The sequence below is a fragment of the Tamandua tetradactyla genome, chromosome 3, assembly GCF_023851605.1.
Source record: "Tamandua tetradactyla isolate mTamTet1 chromosome 3, mTamTet1.pri, whole genome shotgun sequence".
NCBI classification, from domain to species: domain Eukaryota; kingdom Metazoa; phylum Chordata; class Mammalia; order Pilosa; family Myrmecophagidae; genus Tamandua; species Tamandua tetradactyla.
The window spans coordinates 17,867,963-17,889,482 of record NC_135329.1 but is presented as its reverse complement, the minus strand read 5'-3'; the positions used below and the strand labels follow the sequence as shown (position 1 = coordinate 17,889,482).

At 42.7% G+C, this 21,520-nt stretch overlaps 1 protein-coding gene across 4 annotated transcripts in view; it reads right to left on the bottom strand.

Annotated features, from left to right (window-relative positions):
- Positions 1–678: 678 nt before the first annotated feature.
- The window catches only part of IKBKB (inhibitor of nuclear factor kappa B kinase subunit beta), a 67,504-nt gene continuing 46,662 nt past the window's right edge, over positions 679–21,520 (bottom strand). For 3 of the 4 annotated variants that reach the window (XM_077152601.1, XM_077152602.1, XM_077152605.1), the window contains 12 exons: positions 20,861–20,990; positions 20,289–20,483; positions 18,995–19,109; positions 17,769–17,892; positions 17,025–17,176; positions 16,808–16,869; positions 15,629–15,738; positions 14,435–14,484; positions 14,226–14,325; positions 13,871–14,018; positions 9,854–9,981; positions 6,263–7,437 (listed from right to left, as the gene is read on the bottom strand). In XM_077152601.1, coding sequence (XP_077008716.1) covers positions 7,179–7,437; positions 9,854–9,981; positions 13,871–14,018; positions 14,226–14,325; positions 14,435–14,484; positions 15,629–15,738; positions 16,808–16,869; positions 17,025–17,176; positions 17,769–17,892; positions 18,995–19,109; positions 20,289–20,483; positions 20,861–20,990 — 1,573 coding nt within the window. In that variant the 3' untranslated portion in view covers positions 6,263–7,178. The other variant, XM_077152604.1, reaches the window with a different exon arrangement.

Genomic DNA, 21,520 nt, shown 5'->3' with positions numbered 1-21,520 from the left:
TATTTTAAAAATCGATTGTGATGATGAATGCACAACTATATGTTGATACTGTGAACCACTGATTGTATACTTGGATGATTACATGGTATGTGAATATATCTCAATAAAATTGCATTAAAATTAAAAAATGAGTTAGAGTGTGAGTGTGCTGTCTTAAAATGACGTATGTACCCTAGAAAAGCCATGTTTTAATCCTAATCCTATTTTGTAAAGGCAGCTGTTTCTTCTAATCCCTATTTAGCATTGTATGCTTGAAATTGTAATCAAATCATCTCCCTGGAGAGATGATTCAATCAAGAGTGGTTGTTAAAATGGATTAAGCGGAGGCATGCCCATTTGGGTGGGTCTTGATTAGTTTACTGGTATCCTATATAAGAGGAAACATTTTGGAGAATGCGAGAGATTTCTGAGAAAGCAGGGAATGACATAGCCATGAGAAGCAGAGAGTCTACCAGCCAGTGACCTTTGGAGGTGAAGAAGGAAAACATCTCCTGGGGAGCTTCATGAAACAGGAAGCCAGGAGAGAAAGCTAGCAGATGATGCTGTGTTCGCCACGTGCCCTTTCAGATGAGTGAGAAACCCTGACCGTGTTCACCATGTGCCTTCTCACTTGAGAAACCCTGAACTTCATCAGCCTTCTTGAACCAAGGTGTCTTTCCCTGGATGCCTTTGAATGGACATTTCTATAGACTTGTTTTAATTTGGATATTTTCATGGCCTTAGAACATGTAAACTAGCAACTTATTAAATTGCCCTTTTAAAAAGCCATTCCGTTTCTGGTATATTGCATTCTGGCGGCTAGCAAACTAGAGCAGTGAATATGGCTTAAACTGGAAGAAGAGGGCCATATATGACACCAGAAGGAAAATTAGCTAAAAACTAGGACTGTATAACTTAGTGAAATCTAGAGTAGATGATTTTTTTTTTTTTTTTTTTTACATGGGCAGGCACCAGGAATCGAACCCAGGTCTCCAGCTCGGCAGGCGAGAATTCCTGCCACTGAGTCACCATTGCACCACCCAGTATAAGTAAGTTTTTACATGAAGTAGAAAAAATGTATGTCACCATTACAAAGTGTTAATAACAGAGTGGTATATGGGGAAATATAATTATTTCAAAGAAATGTCTATAATTAACAGTAACGTTATACTATTCTTTCATTAATTTTAACAGGCAGTATACCACAGCTAAATGTCAATAATAGGGGCATATAAGGGGAGGATATGGGATTCTTTTTTTTTCCAGAAAAAATGGAAATGTTCTCTTATTGATGTGGTGGTGAATGCATAACTATGTGATTATTCCAGGCCAATGATTGTACACTTAGGAAGGATTGTATGGCATGTGAATAAAACTGTTTAAAAATATATATATATATTTGGTAAGACACCATCTGTGCCTGTAGATTTTTTTTCAGGAGTTTTAAACTACAAATTCGATTTCCTTAGTAGTTATAGAGTTATTCAAATTCTTTCATATTTGGTGAGCTGTGGTAGTTTGGGTTTTTCAAAAAGGTGGCCCATTTTGTACAAGTATCATATATATGTATATAGAGTTGGTCACATTATTTCCTTATTGTTTTTGGTATCTGCACATTCAATAGAGATATCCCTTTTCATTCCTGATATTGGGAAATTGTGTCTTCTTTCATTATTTGCCAATCTTGCTAGAGGTCTGTCAATTTTATTGATCTGACCAAAGAAACAAGTCATTATTTTATTGATTTTTCTCTATTGTTTTTCTCTTCTAATTTCATTGATTTCTGCTCTTTACTGCTTCCTTCCTCCTCTTTGCTTTGGGTTTATTTGCTCTTTTTTTTTCTAGGTTATTGAAGTGAGAGAGTAGATTATTGACTTGAGACCTTTCCTCAACTGTTTAAGCTATCTATGTGCCATGGGTTTTGATATGTTGTCTTTTCATTTTCATTCAGATGAATGGATTTTTAAACTTCTTTGACCCATCTTAGAATGTCATGATTTTCCCCTGTATTCAGGCTTTCCTAAATATGCCACCAGCATATTTTAGCTGGAGATGGGATTTGGGCTTCACAGTTCTTTCCTTTAGCACTTGAAAAATGTTGTACCTATTCCAATTTTCTAATCACATCCATGGTTTGATGAGGAATCTGCTATCGCTCTATTTGAGTTTTTTCCCCTGTAAGTAAGGTCTGTTGGGGATTGAATCACATGCCCACAAAAGACATGTTCAAGTCTTAATTTGTGTTTCTGTGGTTGCAGACCCATTTGTAAAGAGGATTATTGAATGTATTATTAGTTAAGATGTGGCAAAAATGAGTGAAAGCAGGACTTAATCCAATATGGCTTAAATCCTTACAAGCAAAGGAAACTGGACATGGAAGTAGAAACCAGAAGTCAGAAGCCAGAGCATGAAGCGGATGGTCATGTGATGGAGATGGAGAGGTAAGCCAGGGAAGCCCAGGGACTGCAGCAAGCCAGCACCAGAACAGTCCAGACTCCAGGAGAAGGTACTAAAACCTTGACTCTGAGACCTTGACTTTGGACGTCTGGCCTCCAAAATTGTGAACCAATAAATTCCTGTTGTTGAAGTCAAATAACATGTAGCATTTGTCATAGCAGTCCTGGCAAACTCAGCTTTTATTTTTCTCTTGTGCCTTTCAAAATTTTTTTTGTCTTTGGTTTTCAGAGGTTTGACTATGTGTCTTTGCATGGATTTTGTTTATCCTGGTCATACATATACATATATCACCAAATTTGGGAAATTTTCAGCTATTTCTTTACTTTTTGGCCCTATCCTGTTTCTCCTTTCCTTTTGAAACTCAGATAACATGAATATTAGATCTTTTGTCATGGTCTCACACATTCTTGAAGTTCTGGTCATATTTTTTCATTCTGATCATATTTTCTGTTTTTCAGATTGGATAATTTCTATTGTTCTATCTTCAAGTTCACCGAGTCTTTCCTCTCCATCCTGCCATTGAGCCCATCCATGGAGACTGTTACTTCAGTTATTGCTTTTTTGGTTCCAAAACTTCCACATGGTTCTTCTTTACATCACCTACCTCTTTTCTAAGACTGTGTTTTTTTCCATTTGTTTCAAACATGTTTCTAATCGCTCTTTGAAGCATTTTTATGATGCTGCTTTAAAATCCTTGTTATATAATTCTAACATCCATGCCACCTTGATGTTCATGTCTGTTGGCTATCTTTTCTCATTCTAGGAGAAACCCCCGATTCTTGTTACGATGAGTGATTTGACTGAAACCTAGACATTTTCAGCATTATGAGACTAGACGTTATTTAAAATTTTAGCAGGCCTCCTCTGACACTGTTTCAGTGGGGGAAGCAGGACACTCCCTCATTATACTAGGTGGGAGTGGAAGCCCAGGTTCTCCGCTTGACCTTCACTGACACCTGGATGGAGGGCTCCTTGTTACTGTTGGGTGGCAGTGGGAGTTCAGGTTCCCCAGTAGGCTTCCATACCTGAGATAGGAGAGGGAAGTTCCTTGTTTCTGCTGAGTGGAGGTGAGAATTCAGGCTTCCCATTGTGTCTTCACCACCACCACTTTGCTTGGAAGGGGTAGGCTCCTTCCTGTTTCCCCAACTTGGTCTCCTGATACATGGAGGAGCCTTGCTATTACCCAGCACAGAGGAAAAGACCGGGCTCCTTCCTCATCCAGTCTTGCTTAACAACCCCCTGGTGAGGACACAGGGCACCTCATTTACAGTGTGACAAGTGTGAACTGTAGGTCCCCTGCTTGGCCTTCACTAGCAGGGGTGGTGGTGGGGGCTGCAGGTTTTTCTGTGTTTGCCTGGAGTAGAGTGATTACTGTCTTAAAAGTCTTGATTTGTTAGGTTACCCTTTTCCTGGTCCTTCTGCTAGTGTACTGGATTGAGTGGGGGCCTCCAAGTATGCCTGTGTCTGAATCTTAGAACCTGTGACAATTCTTACCTTACATGGCAAAATAAGTGCCTTAAGCTAAGGATCTTGACAAAAGGAGCTTATCCTGGACTATCCAAATGGGTTCTAAATCAAATAACAATTGTCCTTAATAGGGATACCCAGGGGAGATTTAACAGACAGAAGAGAAGGAGGCAATGTGACCATGGAGGCAGAATGGAGAGATGCAGTCACAAGCCAAAGTTAGCCTGGAGTCACAAGAAGCTGGAAGAGGCAAGGAAGGAAATCTCTTCTAGAGCCTTCAGAGGAAGTATGCCCTGGCTGACATCTTAGTTTCAGTCTTCTGGATTCCAAAACTGTGAAAGAATAAATTTCTCATTTTAAGCTACCCAAGTTTGTGGCAATTTGGGAAACTAATACTGCTAGAGAGAGCAGGCTTCCTGAGGGCTCTTTTGTCTGCACCTATTGGCAGGCTTCTCTAGCACCCAGTCTGTGCAGGAGGCAACAAGAAAAAATCAGGAACTCACATCATTCCTTGGGTCCCAAGGTCCCTAGCTAGACTGCCTTATTCTTTTCACTTTTCAAAGTTTTATGTTTGTTTTATATATAACGTCCAAAGACTTAAGCTGTACTTAAGCAGGAAGAATAGGGAAAAGCATATCTACTCCATCTTGTAGGAAGCAGAAGTTTGGACTGAATGGTTTTTACCTTTTCAATTAATTAGCATGCTCTAGCCATAGTTAGCCTTTTAAACTACTGCTTTGGTCATGCCATTTTCTTGCTCAGAATTCCTGAGTAACTCCCAATTGCCTATAAAATAAATCTATGGCCCTGGCCCAGCATTCTCTTCTTTGCCAATCTAACCCAATCCCAGCCTACTTTCTGGTCTTACTTCATACAATGCCCCTCGCCAATGTTCCCAAAATCATGCCTTATCACACTCTAATTCTTTAGAATGTTAATCAGTGTTAACACACACAAACACAGGGGAAAAAGGCTCTATGCTCAAATAAGTTTGATGAACAGTGGATTTGTATAAAGTTAAACCAGTTTCTTTATTATATAATTTTTCTGATACCAGTGTACAATGTGAATGCCAAAGAGGCAATTAAAGAATGAAGCATTTTCTAAACTTATGTGACCATGAAACTCTTTCTGCCATCTCCATGGAATCCACTTAGCAAAACTCTTTTCCTCCAAGTTTCTTCTACATCCACGCTTGCCGATTTGTGATCATCAGTTTTGCTCTCCTGTTTTTAAGTAAAGGAGTTTTGAAGAGGCAGTGCTACTGCACTATTACAATCGAGGTACTGCTCAATTTATAAAAGGCTTCACTTAGCTGGTTTTTGAATCTAAGTCTTCACCACAGGTATTATAAAAATGGATTGTGAAACCCAGTACAAATGTTTGACTCATGTTACAAAATGCAGAAACTGTCTTAATAAGTCAAGTTAATACTGCCAAATGATGTGGGATGCAGAACCCTGCATCCCTGCCCCTGTCTCCCCACCACACACACGTCTGGGTAAGGACAGAGAGGTGTGGGCATCTGTAATCAGCAGGCTAGTGGGTGACAGGTACCCTCTTCTTCGTTCCATCTTCACCATGACACTCACTTCCGGGCAATCTTTGGGATGCAAAGGAAGGGAGCTGCTCTTCCATCTTGGCTCCAGTGAGTCTCTCTGTGGCTGATCACAGACAGGACCACAGACAGGAAGTGCTCAGCATTCACCAGAACCTTGCTGAAAGGAGGACACAACCTCCAAAGTATTAGGTAAAATTAAGATTTTAGCAGCAGTGAAATAAAAAGGGAGAGAGGATGAGGCCAGGTCAAATCTATGGTTTAAAATTCTGTTAAAAAAAAATTCTCTTTAAAAGGAACAAAATCCAGATGAAATGCTTAGCTGTAAGATGAGAAAGAACAGGTGGATCAGGGCCTGGAGACCAGGAGGGGTCAGGAGAGGACAGCCTGGCACCAGGGGCATGCTTTGTCCTAAAACATTCTAGTTGGATATTTGTCCAGTGGTCTGTGGGGCAGACTCTACTCTGGGCACTTTTTCCATGGCAGAGGAAGTTGCTGCTATGGTTCCTTTTCCCTGAAAGCTGGAGACCTGGCATCAAAGTCTGAGGGGCCTCTGGGATGGCTGGCCTCCGGGGCTGCCCACTGAGGGCCCCGTCCGTGGTTCAGGGTGAATGTCACAGCTTCTGGGGAAGTGAGATCTCCATCTGGGACATCATTACAGCAGGGCCACTGTGGCAGGGAGAGCCTCAGGCCAGGGAGCCCACAGTAGGTGGTCAGGCCACCCACAGTCATGAGCCCTGATCCAGGCTGTTCTGTTCTTCCTCTTCCATCTGTAGCCAGCTCCAGTCTAGAGTCTGAAAGTCAACAGGCGTGTTAAAAATAGAGCAGTCACCAATATGCCCCAGGTGGTTTTTCCTCTTCAGGAGGCAACCAGTTCAATTTAGAAGTAAATTTAAGCTCTCTAATGAACAACCGTCTTGTTACTGCAGAACGCCCTTGAGCTAGAATGACATATTCAAACTGTACATGATCTTTTCTTTGGACTGGGTCAGAGTCCCTGAGACTGAGTGACTATGGGAGCTGGAAATGCAATTTTAATATTACTTTTGGCTCACGGCACTTATTTCTGCTCATTGCAGGTAGGTGATCCCAAGAGCTGCTTTTAGCTATTGATTTCCAATCTTACCGGAGGAACGGGCATCGTAGGATTTGTCCCTTCTTTCCCTTTCCTCTGGCAGATAAATAAAAGCAATGAAATGATCAAAATATACGTATAGTGCTAGGAGGAGGGAGGAAAGCAACAACAGAGAAAGCCCACAAACTGGAGAACAACACGTGAATAAATCAGAAGTGTCTGTAATTCATAGTGGTATCCGCTCTGATTCTTCTGACAACTCTGAAATTAGAGGGGAGGTTGGCATGTGATTGAATTAGCAGAAAGGTGATTTAAGGCGATTCCCTTAAATCAAGGGAATGATTTAAGATGGTCTTAGCAATTTAAACCTTGTGTTAATGTAGTTGTATCTTGACTAGATTTTCTTCACGTTAGCTTCCCCATAACAAGTACTACCTACTACTAAGCTCTGAGTCCCTGAGGGGCAGGACCGTGACAACTTCCTGATTTACTGCCAGAGTTTTCCAAGCACAGGACCCAACCTACAATGGTACTGAAGTCACAGGTGGGAAATAGCTTCTGGGAATAAGGTTACCTTCCTCGAAAGGATTAAATGATGTAAGGAGTACCATGAGATAATGCACATTAAGTACTTGTAAGCACTCAATAAACATTAGCTGTTATTATTATGAATAAAAATAAATATGTACTAGAAAATCCTAAGTGTGTGCCAAGATCAAAGGCAATGCTGGATTCCATTTCCATTTTCTTTTTCTCTTTTGCTGTGGAAATAAAGGACATGGAGTAGCTGGGATTCACGCAGGCAGTTACCATAAAACTCTGGTCCTGTTCTTTCATGGTATCTTGCATCACATTTTCTAGCTGGGTGCAGAGATTATGTGCTTCAGCCACGAGTTCTTCACTAAAGAAAATGATCAAATTATTCAAACATGGTCATCATGATCATATCAGAGCTAACACCAATGCTGAAACGTAAAATAAGAAGTTTGGGACAATATTTTAAAATAACAACTATTTTAACTTTAGTGTCTTAAAACACGTCATTGATTAGTGATTCCATTCATCTACCTAAGCGCTTCCAGAAATCCAAACCCAGTCACAATCATTACTGTACAAAACGGGAAGAAGCAAATAGATCTCCGTTGAATAAAAAAGTTAAAAGTTAAAAATCTCTGTCAGACTTAAGTAGAAAGCTGAATTTAATTCCCCCAAACCACCAAAATCTAAAGATATATACCCCCGAATCATCTGATTTCAAATTTTTGAAATGGGAAAGAAAAATAGTTCAAGAAATTCACCAGGTTTCCATAGTCCCTTGAGATCTGCTAGAAAGCAAGTTCAGGGAGTTAATTTTGTTTAATCTGACCCTCTCTTTTCCATGGTAAGAAATACAAGTTTCTTTATTCAGAATATCATCAGTCCTTTTTTAAGTCAAAGTTATCTTTCTCTGGATGCCTTAGTTTGGACATTTTAATGGCCTTAGAACTGTAAATTTGTAACTTAACAAATTCCCTTTACAAAAGCAAAATAAGAAAAGGAATACATGTTTTTTATTGGGGACAAGTCAAGGAAAGAGTATAACAAGTCCTTAAGAAAGCTCAGCTATAGGATATGGAGAGACGAGAGACACCCTGTGTCTTCAGAGATACTTCTCTGGAGCTCTGAGGATCACTGGAGGGATTATGCTAAATATAGGAAGACAATGGCCTGGAACTCCTTTCACCCCGCAAAATGTCACACTCTGATGGAAGGAATGCAAAGCATATGAGGCTACTAGCTAGATTAAAGCTCAGTGCCAGTTCCAAAGGCAACCAATATAGGAGGTACATAGCCTGGTTACTATCCTCAAAGAGTTCATAGTAGTTTAGGGGAAACAATTAACAATCCCAGGCCATGTATGATTAAGTGCCAATGGAGGAGAGACTATAAAGCTCCCTGAAATCAGAGAATTGATTTTTTTAAAATAGCTTTACTGAGATATCATTTACATACCATAAAGCTCACCTGTTTAAAGTATACGATTTAATGGTTTTCATATATTTACAGCATTGTGCAATCATCACCATGATCTAGTCTTAGGACATTTTCATCACCCCCAAAAGAAACCCTGTACCCATTAGCAGTCACTCCCCATCCCCTTCTACCCTGCCGAAGGCAATCACTAATCTACTTTCTGTCTCCATAGATCTGCCTGCAGAACTGGATTTTGACCATCTCAGGGCCTGGCACTGAATAGAAGGTGCTGAATAAATGCCTGTGGAACTAAAGTAGAAACAAAAAAATACCATAGCAGTCCAAGAGGACAGCGATCACTGGGTGTGGACAGTTTGAGTTTTGAAGGAAGATGGGGAGCAGCAGGAAGGAGATGGCACTGCAGGTGGGGGGGGACAGTGAGGGGGCATCTGGGGAACTATAGTTTGGCTAGAGCAGAGCTTCTCAGATATTAGGGAGCATCAGAATCACCTGGAGGGACTGTGAAAGTAGATGCTGGGGCCACCCCTAAGCTTCTGACTCAGGAAGTCGGTGTTGGATCCTAAGAATCTGCATTCTGATGACGCTGGTCTGGGATGAGACTTTAAGAACCACTGGGCCAGAGCAAGGAGCGTGAAAGGAAACAGTGGGAGGGGGATGAGCTGAACTACCCCACCAGGAGGTGACCAATGCCTGAAAAAATTTAGACTTGATCCTATAGAGAGTGGGGAGCCAGTGATAAGTTACTGACCAAGGATTAACTTGACCTACATGGTATTTTGTGAAGATAAATTTGGCCAGCGAGGGTTTGGAGGCAGTAATAGACAGGAAGCAGAGAGGCAGGAACGGGATGAACAGATTCAGATAGGAGGAGGTGGGGTGGGGTGGGGGAATGGTAACCTGGTAACTCAGCGTGGTGGGAGGGGCAAGGGATGAGGCAAGATGACTCAGGTGTGATGACCAGGGCACTCCCTGAAGGGAATGTGGTTTGAAGAGCAGATGATGGCCGACGGCCCATCATGGCATATGACACACTGGCACTTTCAATCTTCCCATTCGATAATTAGCAACCCAAGCCTCAGACAAGGAAACTACTTCACAAGTTACAAGGGACTATGGGAACAAAATAGGTACCACTTTTGTCTCTCTATATATAAACTATATAACAAACACAAAGAAAAACATTTAAGTCCCTAGCATATATAGTAACAGCATACATAACAAATACAAAAACATGCACAAAATGATTACAGAGAAGAGATGATCTGGTTTATGAGCATCTCCATTTCCATGACCTCCCGATGAGCCCGTGAATGTTACACTTGGCTCTATTAGCCATGACCTACCTTTTCTGGATTGACTCGGGTAAACTGTCAGGGGAAGCGGGAGGTTGAGACATCAGCTGACCAGAGGGACTAAGTCGAGACGCATTCATACTCTCTGGGCTTCCACTGACAGGACCCCGCACTTTGCTCTAAGGACAAAACCAAAAAGAAAGTAAAAAACATTCAGTAGCAAAGATGTGAGTCAAAAGCTGTGTTCACGTGGGCAGGGCACAGTGGCTCAGCAGGCAGGAATGCTTGCCTGTGATGCCAGAGGACTGGGGTTCGATTTCCAGTGCCTGTCCATGTAAAAAAAAAAAAAAAAAGCTGCATTCACACCACACTATTTTCTCATGAGTCCTTTGGTCACAAGACACCAGCTAGCCCAGAAAAGATCAGTCAACACATCTCTCCATGACAACAGCTGATACTCTGCATTTCTGCTTAGAAAGTGTTTCTCTGTCTACAAAATCCTATACAGAAAGAATTCTAAATATGAGGAGATATGAATGCCTCTATTGCAGGCTTTATTTCATTAATTTTATTCCTTCATATAGTCTTAAAAGGAAAAAAAAGTATTGTGCTGGTTCAGACTGTTGTATCCCAGAAAAGCCATGCTCTTTAATCCTCATGCAATATTGCTGGGTGGGGTCTTTCTGACTGTCTCCATGGAGATGTGACCCACCCAATTGTAGATGGTAACTTTTGATTAGATGGTTTCCATGGGGTTTTGTCTTCATTCAAGGTGGAGCCCTTTAAGAGGGAACCATTTTGGAAAAAGCCAACAGAACTGACAGAGCCACCAGAGCCTACACAGCTAGACACCTTCGGAGCTGCAGAAGGGAAACACCCTGAGAAGCCTTATGAAGTGAGGAAAGAAAGCTAACGGACGGCACCATGTGCCTCCCTGCTGAGACAGAAACCTGAACTTCACCGGCCCTTTCTTTGGAGTTAAAGTATCTTTCTCTGGATGCCTTAATTTGGACATTTTCACAGCCATAGAACTGTAAACCTGTAACTTATGAAATTTCCCTTTTCAAAAGCTATTCCAGTTCTGGTATATTGCATTCCAGGAGGTTACAATCTAAATCAGGTATTTTTACTCTTTTCCAAGTGGAGGACTAAGACACACAAAATGTTATAAGTGTCTGCAAAGACCTTTTTTCCAACTAAGTTCATAGTACAGTCACAGGTTACAGGAGTTAGGACATGTACATTTATTGGGCGGGTCATCATTCAATCACGACAGTGCATGTTAGTGGGCCCTGATGATCCTCACCTGTGTCTCCGTACCCTAATCCATACCTCCTGTGCACATCATCTTAATAAAGCTGTGTTTCCACTGAAGGTTGCTCAGGGTCAAAATGTAAAGTAAAAAGGGAGCCCAGGAAGACAAAGGAGAAAAGTCAGGTTAACTGACTGTGAATCCCACCATCTGTGAAAGAGTTGAGAAGAAAATCAAGATGTTCTAACTCCCAGGTCAGTGCAGTAACCACTCAACCTCAAAGCCCTGATTTTAAATGGATGGCGCCTGTTTTCTTGAGCTACTTTCACCTGCACTTCACATCTGCGGCCCACATACAGACCTCACCGTTAACCTTCTCATGCCCTAAAGCCACCTCTACCCCCAATTCTTCAACCACACTCTCTTCTGTCCACCTAACATCCTCTTCACTGACCCTGCTCTTCAGCCTCTCTCCTGTCTCTCAAGCTACGGGACCCATCCTGGCTCCACATATTGCCTTCCAGCTGAACATCAGGTCTACACTTCACTCAGCCACCCAAGCATCCAACTTCTCTCCTCTGCTGGGTCCTCCCTGCCAATCTGCACCGGTGAGTGACATGTCTGCTCTGTCTTCCCTCCAGTCTTCACCCAACTCCTGCAGTGCTGCCCTGTGTCCCTCACTGTGGGAGAAGAAAGTCACACCATGTGCTGTGTGGCTTCCTCACAGTCAGGCTAGCCCCCTCACCTGCTGCTCACGAACCCCTCCACTATCCTGTTCTGTCTTGTCCACCAGAAGGGCTACTTAACTATAGCCACCCACTGAATGGTCCCTCACCTGCAGTGCTGAGATCTGCCAAAGTCTCAAACCCCTTTGCTATCCTGCCATCACTGTGATTTCTCTAAAACCCAAATGCGATTCATTTCCATGTTTTCTTCAATATGAAAGAAAGAAACAAATCCTGCAATGTTTCCTCTATACTTTCAAAATAGAGCATGGCCTATCTCTCCAATTTTACTCCCATCACACTTTTTCACCCAGAACACACCACACTCGTTCATGCCTCCATGCCTTTGATAAAGCAATGTCTTTGTCCTAGAATGATCTCATCTCCCACTTTTCCACCTACCCAATTCCTACTCATACTTCAGTGGAAACATCCCCTCCTTGTGATCTGTTTTTTGTTTTTCCTTAACCTCCAAAACTAAAAGCAGGCATTTTTCCTTTGTTTTCACTCTACAAATCATGCTCACTATACTTACCTTATAGCACTTCCCAGCCTAAATTATCATCATTCATCTCCTTGTCTGTGGTCCTTACCAGATCATCTCCTTGGGACAGGTGTCATGCTTCCCCCACCCCCACCCCACCCTGTATTTCCAGTTTCCATCACAGTGCTGGCCATATGATCAGAGTTCAATAAACACTGAGTCAATGCAGATGGCAGATCAGGCCATCATCTGCAAACACCTAAACCTCCCTCTCCTTAAATCTTCTCTACCTTATCATCTTTTTCTCTTTTCCTCTTTCCATACAGAAAAAGATGTCACTCACTCCTTTCCTAGACAAATACACTAAAGCTAATGATCCCAATCTTTCTTTTGTTCTTGGGACCCTGCTCTTCAATTGTGACCTTTCTCTTTGATATCATTAATTTCTTCCAGTACACTGTCTACTTTTGCTTGGCCTATAAATATACCCGTCTCCACGACATTAAAAGCATCATCCTTTCATTCTGCTGCTACTTTAAGCATTGATCTTGCCATTCTCCTTCCCTCTGGGGCCAAATTTCTCAGAAAAGTCATCTGTACTCCTCACCATCAAGGACTCTGCATTCTGGCATCCACTGTTACCAGAGCATCAGAACTGCTACTAACAGCTATCAATGACCAAATTGCTCTTTTCTCTTCTTCAACCACTTTGAAGCCTTTTGCAATGGAGTCACCTCCCTGTCAGCTCTGGCTTCAACATGGTCTTGACCTGGCTGTTCTACCATCTCTTCCTGGGCTCCCTTTTTACTTTACATTTTTACCCTGAGCACCTTCAGTGGAAGCACAGCTACATTAAGATGATGCGCACTGACTGTACAGGTTAGAGTACTAAGAGCAGTTAGTTACAGATCAGGATCAACTAGGTCATGCTAACAAGCACTGCCGTGGGTTGAATGGTGGCCCCCAAAATAAATGTCTATGTCCAAACTCCTGGAACCTGTGACTATGACCTCAGTTGGAAAAAAAGTCTTTGCAGATATAATTAACTTAAAGATCTCGAGGTGAGATCACCCAGGATTAAACAGCTGGAACCTAAAACCAATGATAAGTATCCCTATAAGAGATGCCCAGCAGAGAGACACAGAGGAGAAGGCCATGTGAAGATAGAGGAAGAGATTGGAGTTAGGCTTCCACAAGTCAAGGAACACCTGGAGCCACAGGAAGCCAGAGGAGGCAAGGAAGAATTCTTCCCTAGAGCATCTGTGGGAACACAGCCCTGCCAACATCTTGATCTTGGACTTCTTGACTCCAGAACTGTGGCAAAATAAATTTCTGTAGTTTTAAGCCACTCAGTTGATAGTAATTTGTTACAGGAGCTGCTGAAACTAATACACATGTAAGTAAAAACAACTGGTACAGGTCCTTCCTGGGACCTCCCTGCTGATTCTAAGTCCTGGAGAAGAGAAGGGAAGAATGAGCAGCAGCAGCCGAGTGGTTTGCCCGTGGCTCCGAGGCTCTCCCTTGAAGGTGTTGACAGCAGCACAGAAGTGGAAAGGCCCAAGGGGCTGCTGCCAAGGGCAGGGGGCCTGGGGCAACGGCTCACTCACACAGGCAATCTTCAGGAGATTCCAGAGCTCCTTCTGTCGCTTCTCCTGAAGCCGAACAACAGTCTTCTCATCCTCATTCATTAAACATACCACCTCTTCCACCTTGGGCAACAACTCCAGAGCCTTCTGCTTGCAAACTACAGTTTTACTGTAAAGAATAAATATGACACACTCCGATGGCATCTGGGTTGGAGACAGTAGAAGAACATAATCCCTGGCAATTATGAATCCAGATAAAGTTAGGCAGATAAGTTTCTTCAGGCAGCTAAGCAAATCGGGGTGAGAAAAACAGCTTCACGCACAGCCCTGCTGCTTACCCACATTCCATCCCAGCACAGGCAGTGCAGGCTCATACCTGAGCTGAATATAGATCACTCGCACTTTCTTCTCGAAGCTCTGGATCGCCTGGAGGAGCAGCCGCACCATTTCCTGACTGTCACCATCAGTGCGCTGGTCTGGAAAGGAGAGAGGAGTCACCTAGTTTCTCAGAGCAACTGGCAGAGAGGAGAAATGCCCAGGCATGAGATAAAAGGGAACCTAAGGGGATCATTAAAACCCACTTACCTCTTGGCTTTTCCCTTAGTCTCCTGTAAAGCTCCCTTGCTTGTTCTTCTCTGGAATATATAAAGAGGAGATATCATCTAGACTTGATCTCAGATGAGCTCATCAGAAATGTTAGTTTGCTAATTCCTGCCAGTAGAATTACTGATTTCTAGTAAACACGACCAGTACTGTATCTTTCTTGATGGGAGATTACTATGTTCTCTGGAAATATTATAGGTGATATCTATAATAGGGAATGTTCTCTCTCATTATCAAAACTCAGACATCTCCAAGGTTTAATCAAAGAGAATCTTAAGGAACTTCCTTTCCGCTTGGCTTCTAGAATATTGATTCTAGGTGCCATCACTGGACCTAAATCCCAGGAGAATGACTCCCATTGAAAACTCAAGCCCAAGGTGGGGGACGGGGGATGGAAGGGACAAACTCCTATGCTTTTCTCCCTTAACCTGGTGAGACTGTCTGACATTTTCAAAAGAAGACTTTTATTTGAGAACTGGAAGAGAATGAAAGGTTAAACGATTAGAGAAAATTTAGAATAAATACAGTCAATCAAATTTCTGATGTTTAAGTTTCTTGTCCTAAGAATCCTCAAAAAAACATCAGAAGACATTGGCGAGACCCAAATGATATAGTCCTCGGCAGACTGAGCCAGCTTGCCTGGTTCCTTCATTGTCTGCACACTGGGAGCTGCGTATTATTTCCTGAGAGTAGGATTGGTTGGCCTGGATGCCTCATCCTCTCCTGAAGCCAATGCCAAATGCTTAATAAAGACTCAGATGAAGTTTCTAGATCCAAACTTCTATGACTTGCCAGGCTCTTCCTTCTCTGTTCTACTGTCTGTTCTTCAACCACACCTGGGTCAGAGAGGGCTGGACATAGTAGTTTCGGCTACTTACGTTTTATAGCCATTTGCAATTAGTTTACAAACTATTTCCCAAATGATTATTTAAATTGGTCCTCATGGCTTTGTGTGGTCAGGTAGCTTTTCTTGACATTTAACAGATGTGGAAACAAAGGCTCAGAGTGATGGTGATTTTCCCTGGTCCATCTCTGGAATATGTTGAGATGATTCACCAAGTAAGCACCCACAGTAGCCACCTGGAACACCTGGACCATCCTAACACTCACACAGTAACTCCAGCTGGGGTGTCTGTGTATGTTGGAGCACACGTGGTTTCCCTGGCCGGTACTCACAGGTCATCCAATGAGCCGCCCTGCTTCCGGCTCATGGGGCTCCTCTGTAAGTCCACGATGTCCGTCTGCAGTGCCATCATCCGTTCCACCAGATGCTTCACTTCATTCTCCTGATTAGAAAAATCTGTGCTAATGTCAACTGATGCAATAAGAGCATTCCAAGATGCAAGTATGGCGGTGAAATCCCCTCAAACCCATTGGGCTCTCAATTGGCTGGCTAAAAGGGATGCGGATTTCGGAGTCCAAATTGCCTGAGTCTTGGGTCTACCACTTTCTAGCTGTTTGGCCCATCAGCAAGCTGTTTAATTCTTGAGCTGCAGTTTTTTTCTTCCATAAAATAGGTTTCTATTAATAGGGCGATTTTTAGGATTAAATAAAAAGATGTAGGTACCAGGCATACAGAAGAGGCCCAGTAAGACAAATTACTTTGTCTTAATTTGTCCATTCCAATGCCATTCCTTATGTGGAGTCCTGGACATCTTTATGTCATAAATCATATATGAGTACCAAGAGCACTTACCCCTCTCTATGGTTAAAGAGGATATTCTCTACACAACATCCACCTTTAAGCATGCATATGCTCATGAATACTGGCTTATATTAACAGATGTTAAGTCACAGAGGTGAAGCTTCTCACCCAAGTTCAAAGGGGAAGATGGAGAAAAGGTCCCGAAAAGAGCCTTGGAGCCCAAGGTATTGAATTTGTGTGAAGTTTACTAAGTCACACTTATTTCCCTTGTCTTCATAGTGAACATTTTTCAGTGACATTTGATTGTCACTGTCTGACACTTTCTATCTTGACCTTTTCTTTCCAGTGGATTTAGTTTCTCAACAAAATTAGGCTAAAATCTGTGACAAGATGGGATACTGATCATTCATCCATGGCCCTTGGTAACAGGACGAGGTCTCAGCTTTCCCACAGGGGACTGTAACATCTTGCTCCTTATTAAAATCTGGAATATTTCTGCTCGTCTGTGTAATGTGGCCACACTGGGGACCCCCTTGCTGGCTACTTGCCCAGTCTTTCCCCAGCAAGTTCTAGTTCAAGCCAAACAGCACGGTGAGGATGACTTAATTCTTGGTATACAAGATTTACCAGTGTTTGATGAGAATGTGGAAAACGGTAGTAAAAAGCCTCATTCCCTCAGTAAGTATGTAAACCTAAAATTAGTCTCCTACCCGCCCACAGAGCTCCACTGCCTGTTCCATTTCCCTCCAGGCCAGCAGCAGTTTATCTGATGCTAGAAAAAAAAAGGAAAAATAACATGAAAAAGAAAGCAAAAACACCATAAATGAAAACAAAAACAGGCAACTCAATTATAAGAGAAAAAATAAACCTCAGAAAGGGGAAAAGAAAGGAATGGGCTCCAAACTCATTGCAAAGAGTGACACTCACTGATCCCAAATTCAGTTTGCTCACTATACTTCTCCAGGTCAATTTGGACACTGGTTTTAAAGAAATCCAACTTGGCCTTCAGTTGCTGAGATATGGAAGCCATAGAATTCTTCATCTTGGAGAGAGAGCTGTTATTCCTGAGGAGATTCATCCTGCAAAGACCACAGGAAAAAGAATCTTGGGGCATCTCTGAAATCCCCAAACCATTTCCTATACAACAACAAAAGCCCCTCAGATGCCAACGCAGGTCCCTGTGACAATGGTGGTGATGGTGACGAGGACAACGACGATAACCACAGCAGCCAATTATACCCTAAAGACAGTTTCCTACCCCTCAACAATACGTGAGGTTTGGCATCAAAGTTGGAATTTGACAAGGTACTACACAAAGGGCCAATATTCTAAACTAGTCATAATTTGGGGAAAAGAGGAAGTCCCCGGCTAATTACAGGAGTTTTGTTAACCCAAATTGCAATGAACTTTGTTGCATTCCAAATTCCGCCCTCAGTTCAGCCAGCCCAACCTTGGGTTCTGCAAACCTCCTCCCTGTGCTAACCACACACACACTTCATCAGTTCTAAATGGACCTGCTTCACTGCAGCCAACCCAACCACTTCCCGCCCATCCCAGCCAGTGTCTCCCTCCTGTCTCGCATAATAGTTGCTTCTGGGCCTCTGCCTCAGCCACTTCCCTGTGGCAAAGGCCACCAAGCATTGAAGTAGGAAAAAAAGCCTGGCACAATACATGGCAGCTCGCTGTCCCTGCTGCAACCGGTTACAATCCTCCCTCAGGGTTTGGATGCTGTGCCAGACCTGGCCCCACACTTTCCTCAGCTGGAAGAAAGAGAGATTCCTCTTGGGCTCTTGAACTGGAAACAGAGACATAAGCAATTGTCAGCACACAATTCTCCTACAATTAACTACACCCTGCCCTGCAACTTCATTTGTACTTTTACATTTTTTAAAATTACATAACGATTATGCTATTATATAATTTTCAAGTCTTCATGCCTGGTTACCCCATTAAAAACTGTCTTGTATAAAATTCTGGTACCTTATTATAGCACCAGCATGTCTAAGACAGTCAATAAATAGCTGTTGACATAATGTGATGAAACACTTTGATTTAATGAAACCACGTGGCGACACACATGGTTCACAGGCGCATATACTTTCAATGGAAACTCTTATGTTCCCAACATTTAAGGTCATATGAAGTTTCATAAAAATGCAGCCTCAACCAGCAGTAGTGAATATGATTACATAAGCAGTACTGAAGATAAATAAAATGCAACTTCAATCAGCAGAACTGCATACATTCAAATGACCATCTGACAGTCATACAATGCAATACTATGCAGCCATTAAAAGAAAAAGACAGCTCTATATGTGCCAATAGGGGTAAAATCCCCAAAATATATTAAGTGCAAAAGGTAGACACAGAACAGTATATACTGTATGCTGCCCTGTGTTTGGGGAAAAAAAATACCCTCTCTCTATACATATATATACATATGTCTAAAATACCACTGAAATGATACACCAGAATTTGATAGCAGAGGTTTCTTTGAAAGGGGAACTCACTGGCTGGGGAAGAGGGGAAAGAGGGTGGCTTATTTTTCATTGCATATTCTTTTGTATCTTTTGACTTTTTGGTAACATGCGCACAAGTTAATCATTAAAATACTAATAAAACTTCAAAATTAATACAATGGCCATCTGATTGAAGTTCAGCAGCAATACTCTCTGTCCTCTGTTTAGAGCCCTAATTATAAGGTTGAAAATGATCGAAAATTTCTCTTCCCTTTTTTGCCTGGGATAGTCCTTGCATATCCTAAGAAAAGAAGGCTGCCTCGAGGACAGGGTAAACTAACTTCCTTGATGTGGATTCTTTCCCTGGTGCATGTTCCTCTCCTGCCTTGTCCCAAGCATTATAACTGATTATTTTTAAAAACACAATGGTGTTCTTACGTATACAGCTGACACTTTCAGGTTGGGGCCGTGGGGAGATCTGAGTCTCGTAGGTCATTTTACTGTTGTCAAAGAGAAAGACAAGATCCATGTCCAACGTGCGGCCTTCATTTAGCTGCAAGGGGACAAGAACACAATGAAATCACACTGATCCATCCCTCCCTTTTCCAACTAATAATGAAGAGATGTCAGAGCATTTCCCACTGTTCACCAACAGTCTCACCTGCAGCCGAGTCCTAAGCATCTTCATCTTCATGAATCTAGCCGACACTTATTTTCCTACTCCTTTTACACTGTTGTGAACATACACCTTATTAAAAACTTACTATATTCTTATTCTCTGCTTGTGTTTACTGTGCAATTTAGGAGTTCACTACATAATACCTGTGATAGTTTGGAGCTGTTATGTACCCCTGAAAAGGCCATGTTCTTTTAATCCATTCTTGCAGGTGTAGACCTATTGTGGGTTGGACCTTTTGGTTAGGTTGTTTCAATGGAGATGTGACTCTCCTTGAATTGGTTAATTGCATTAATCCTTTAATGGAGCTCCTTATGAGAAGATAAAAGGCAGAAATACTGAGAAACACCTCTCAGATGCTAGAAGATGATCCACAGATGCTCAGTGAGGAAGCCGCTGGAATCAGAAGGTGAAAGCAATGGAACCCAGGAGTGAAGGACCAGCAGATGCCGGCCACATGCCTCCCCATATGACAGGAACCCTAGACTCCAGCGGCCTTTCTTCAGAGAAGGTATCATCCTGCTGATGCCCAACTGGGACATTTTCACGGCCTTAGCACTGTAAATTTGTAACCATAAATTTCCATTGTAAAAGCCAAACAAATTCTAGTACATTGCATCCCGGCAGCTTTAGCAAACTGAAGGACTACTTTACTCAATGATTGTTTCTCAAAATTAACTTCATCCCCACAAACTATCTTATAAGCTCTTTTTGGGCAGGGACCATGTCTTACATGGCTTTGGCTGCCAACGTGGCATCCAGTGTAGCTCATATACAAGAGGCACACCGTAAATCGTTCTGGTTGATTCAGAAAAATAAAGCAGAGCCTTGGCAACAAAGGCCAAAGAAAGTCTCTCTAAGTGTTTGAAAAGTAACAAGTCAAGCATGGAGTGATTAGTGCAAGATATTAAGGGATCTCACATTCCAACTTAAGAAAACAACAACATGGAGACATCTGCACTGTGTGATGAGTACACTGCTTGACAAAGTAGAGGTGAAATCTGAAAGCATGATCGGTCCCACTGGAGGAAGGTTTGCAAGAGGTCAGGGACTTACCTTCCCGTCGGAAATGCACTGGGTGGCAGGCTTGTCGGGGATCAGCGCCAGCCCTGCCTCTTGCAGCAGCTCCTGGTCCTCCTCTGGGATTCCGGTGTCTTTCTGGATCCTGGCCTTCAGGCTCTGCAGACTCTCATCCTCCGTCACTGGGTAGGTATGAATGGTGCCTGTGACCATGTTCAAGATATGAACCAGCTGCAACACAACCCAAATGTCATTGGAAGAAATCCATCCTTGCAGAGATTTGCCTAGATTCTCTGCTACTCCCAGCATTTCCCTGGGACCTGGCTTGCAAAAAGGAGTCAGGTGCCATGGTTTGTACATTCTAGGATTCAATAGTCCTGTTTGTCCAGAGTTTCAACCTTATTGGCCAATCAGTTAGCAGAGTGGTCCCACCTTCTTATACTTAAGTAGAAAGATGCTCTAGCAGGAACCTAAGCTCCCCCTCCATCCCTGAGCTCAGCCAGCCTACGATCTTTTTTTGTGGCTGTGAATTTCTTTCTCACAAGAACTGCTGTGTCCCTCCTGAGACCTGACCTGTTGTCTCAGGGCCAGCCTGGCTCTATGCTCACCTTTAGGTTTAAGATATCATCCAGGGCCTTGAAGCAGCCATTGGGCCCGTAAACGGGATCTGTGCCCCTTTGTCGGGAGTGCCACATTAACATCAGCTGCAGCCACTTCTCCAGTCGCTGGGCCAATACGCTGAGGGGGAAAGAAGGGGCCGAGGGTCAGAGGAAATACCTCCCAAACCCATCCCGGCCTGCCTCATGTGAGAACTTCAAAGTGCAAGCCACACATGTGTGTCTCACTGTTAAACACAGGAGGCAGCCAATAAATGATTACTGAAAAAGTAAATGGATTAATCCGAGGGAAAAAGTGTAAGCAATTCTGACTGATTTAATTATTCAGGTATACATCGCCTCTCTCTTGACCTGCTACAAATAGCCCCCTGCAGCAGAATGCATCACGTCCCCACAAAGACATGTTCAAGAGCTCATCTCTGGCCCTGCAGGTGTGAACTCATTTGTTAAAATAGGATATTCGAAGATCCTATAAGGATGAGGCCAAGTTGAATCAGGGTGGGCCTTTATCCAGTATGACCAGAGCCCTATCAGAAGCAAAGGAAAGTTGGACATGGGAACACAAGCCACAGGAGGAGACAGAAGGGACAGATCACATGATTCTGAGAATGACTGTTGGAAAGCTACCAGCAGGCAACTACAGAGTTTGGA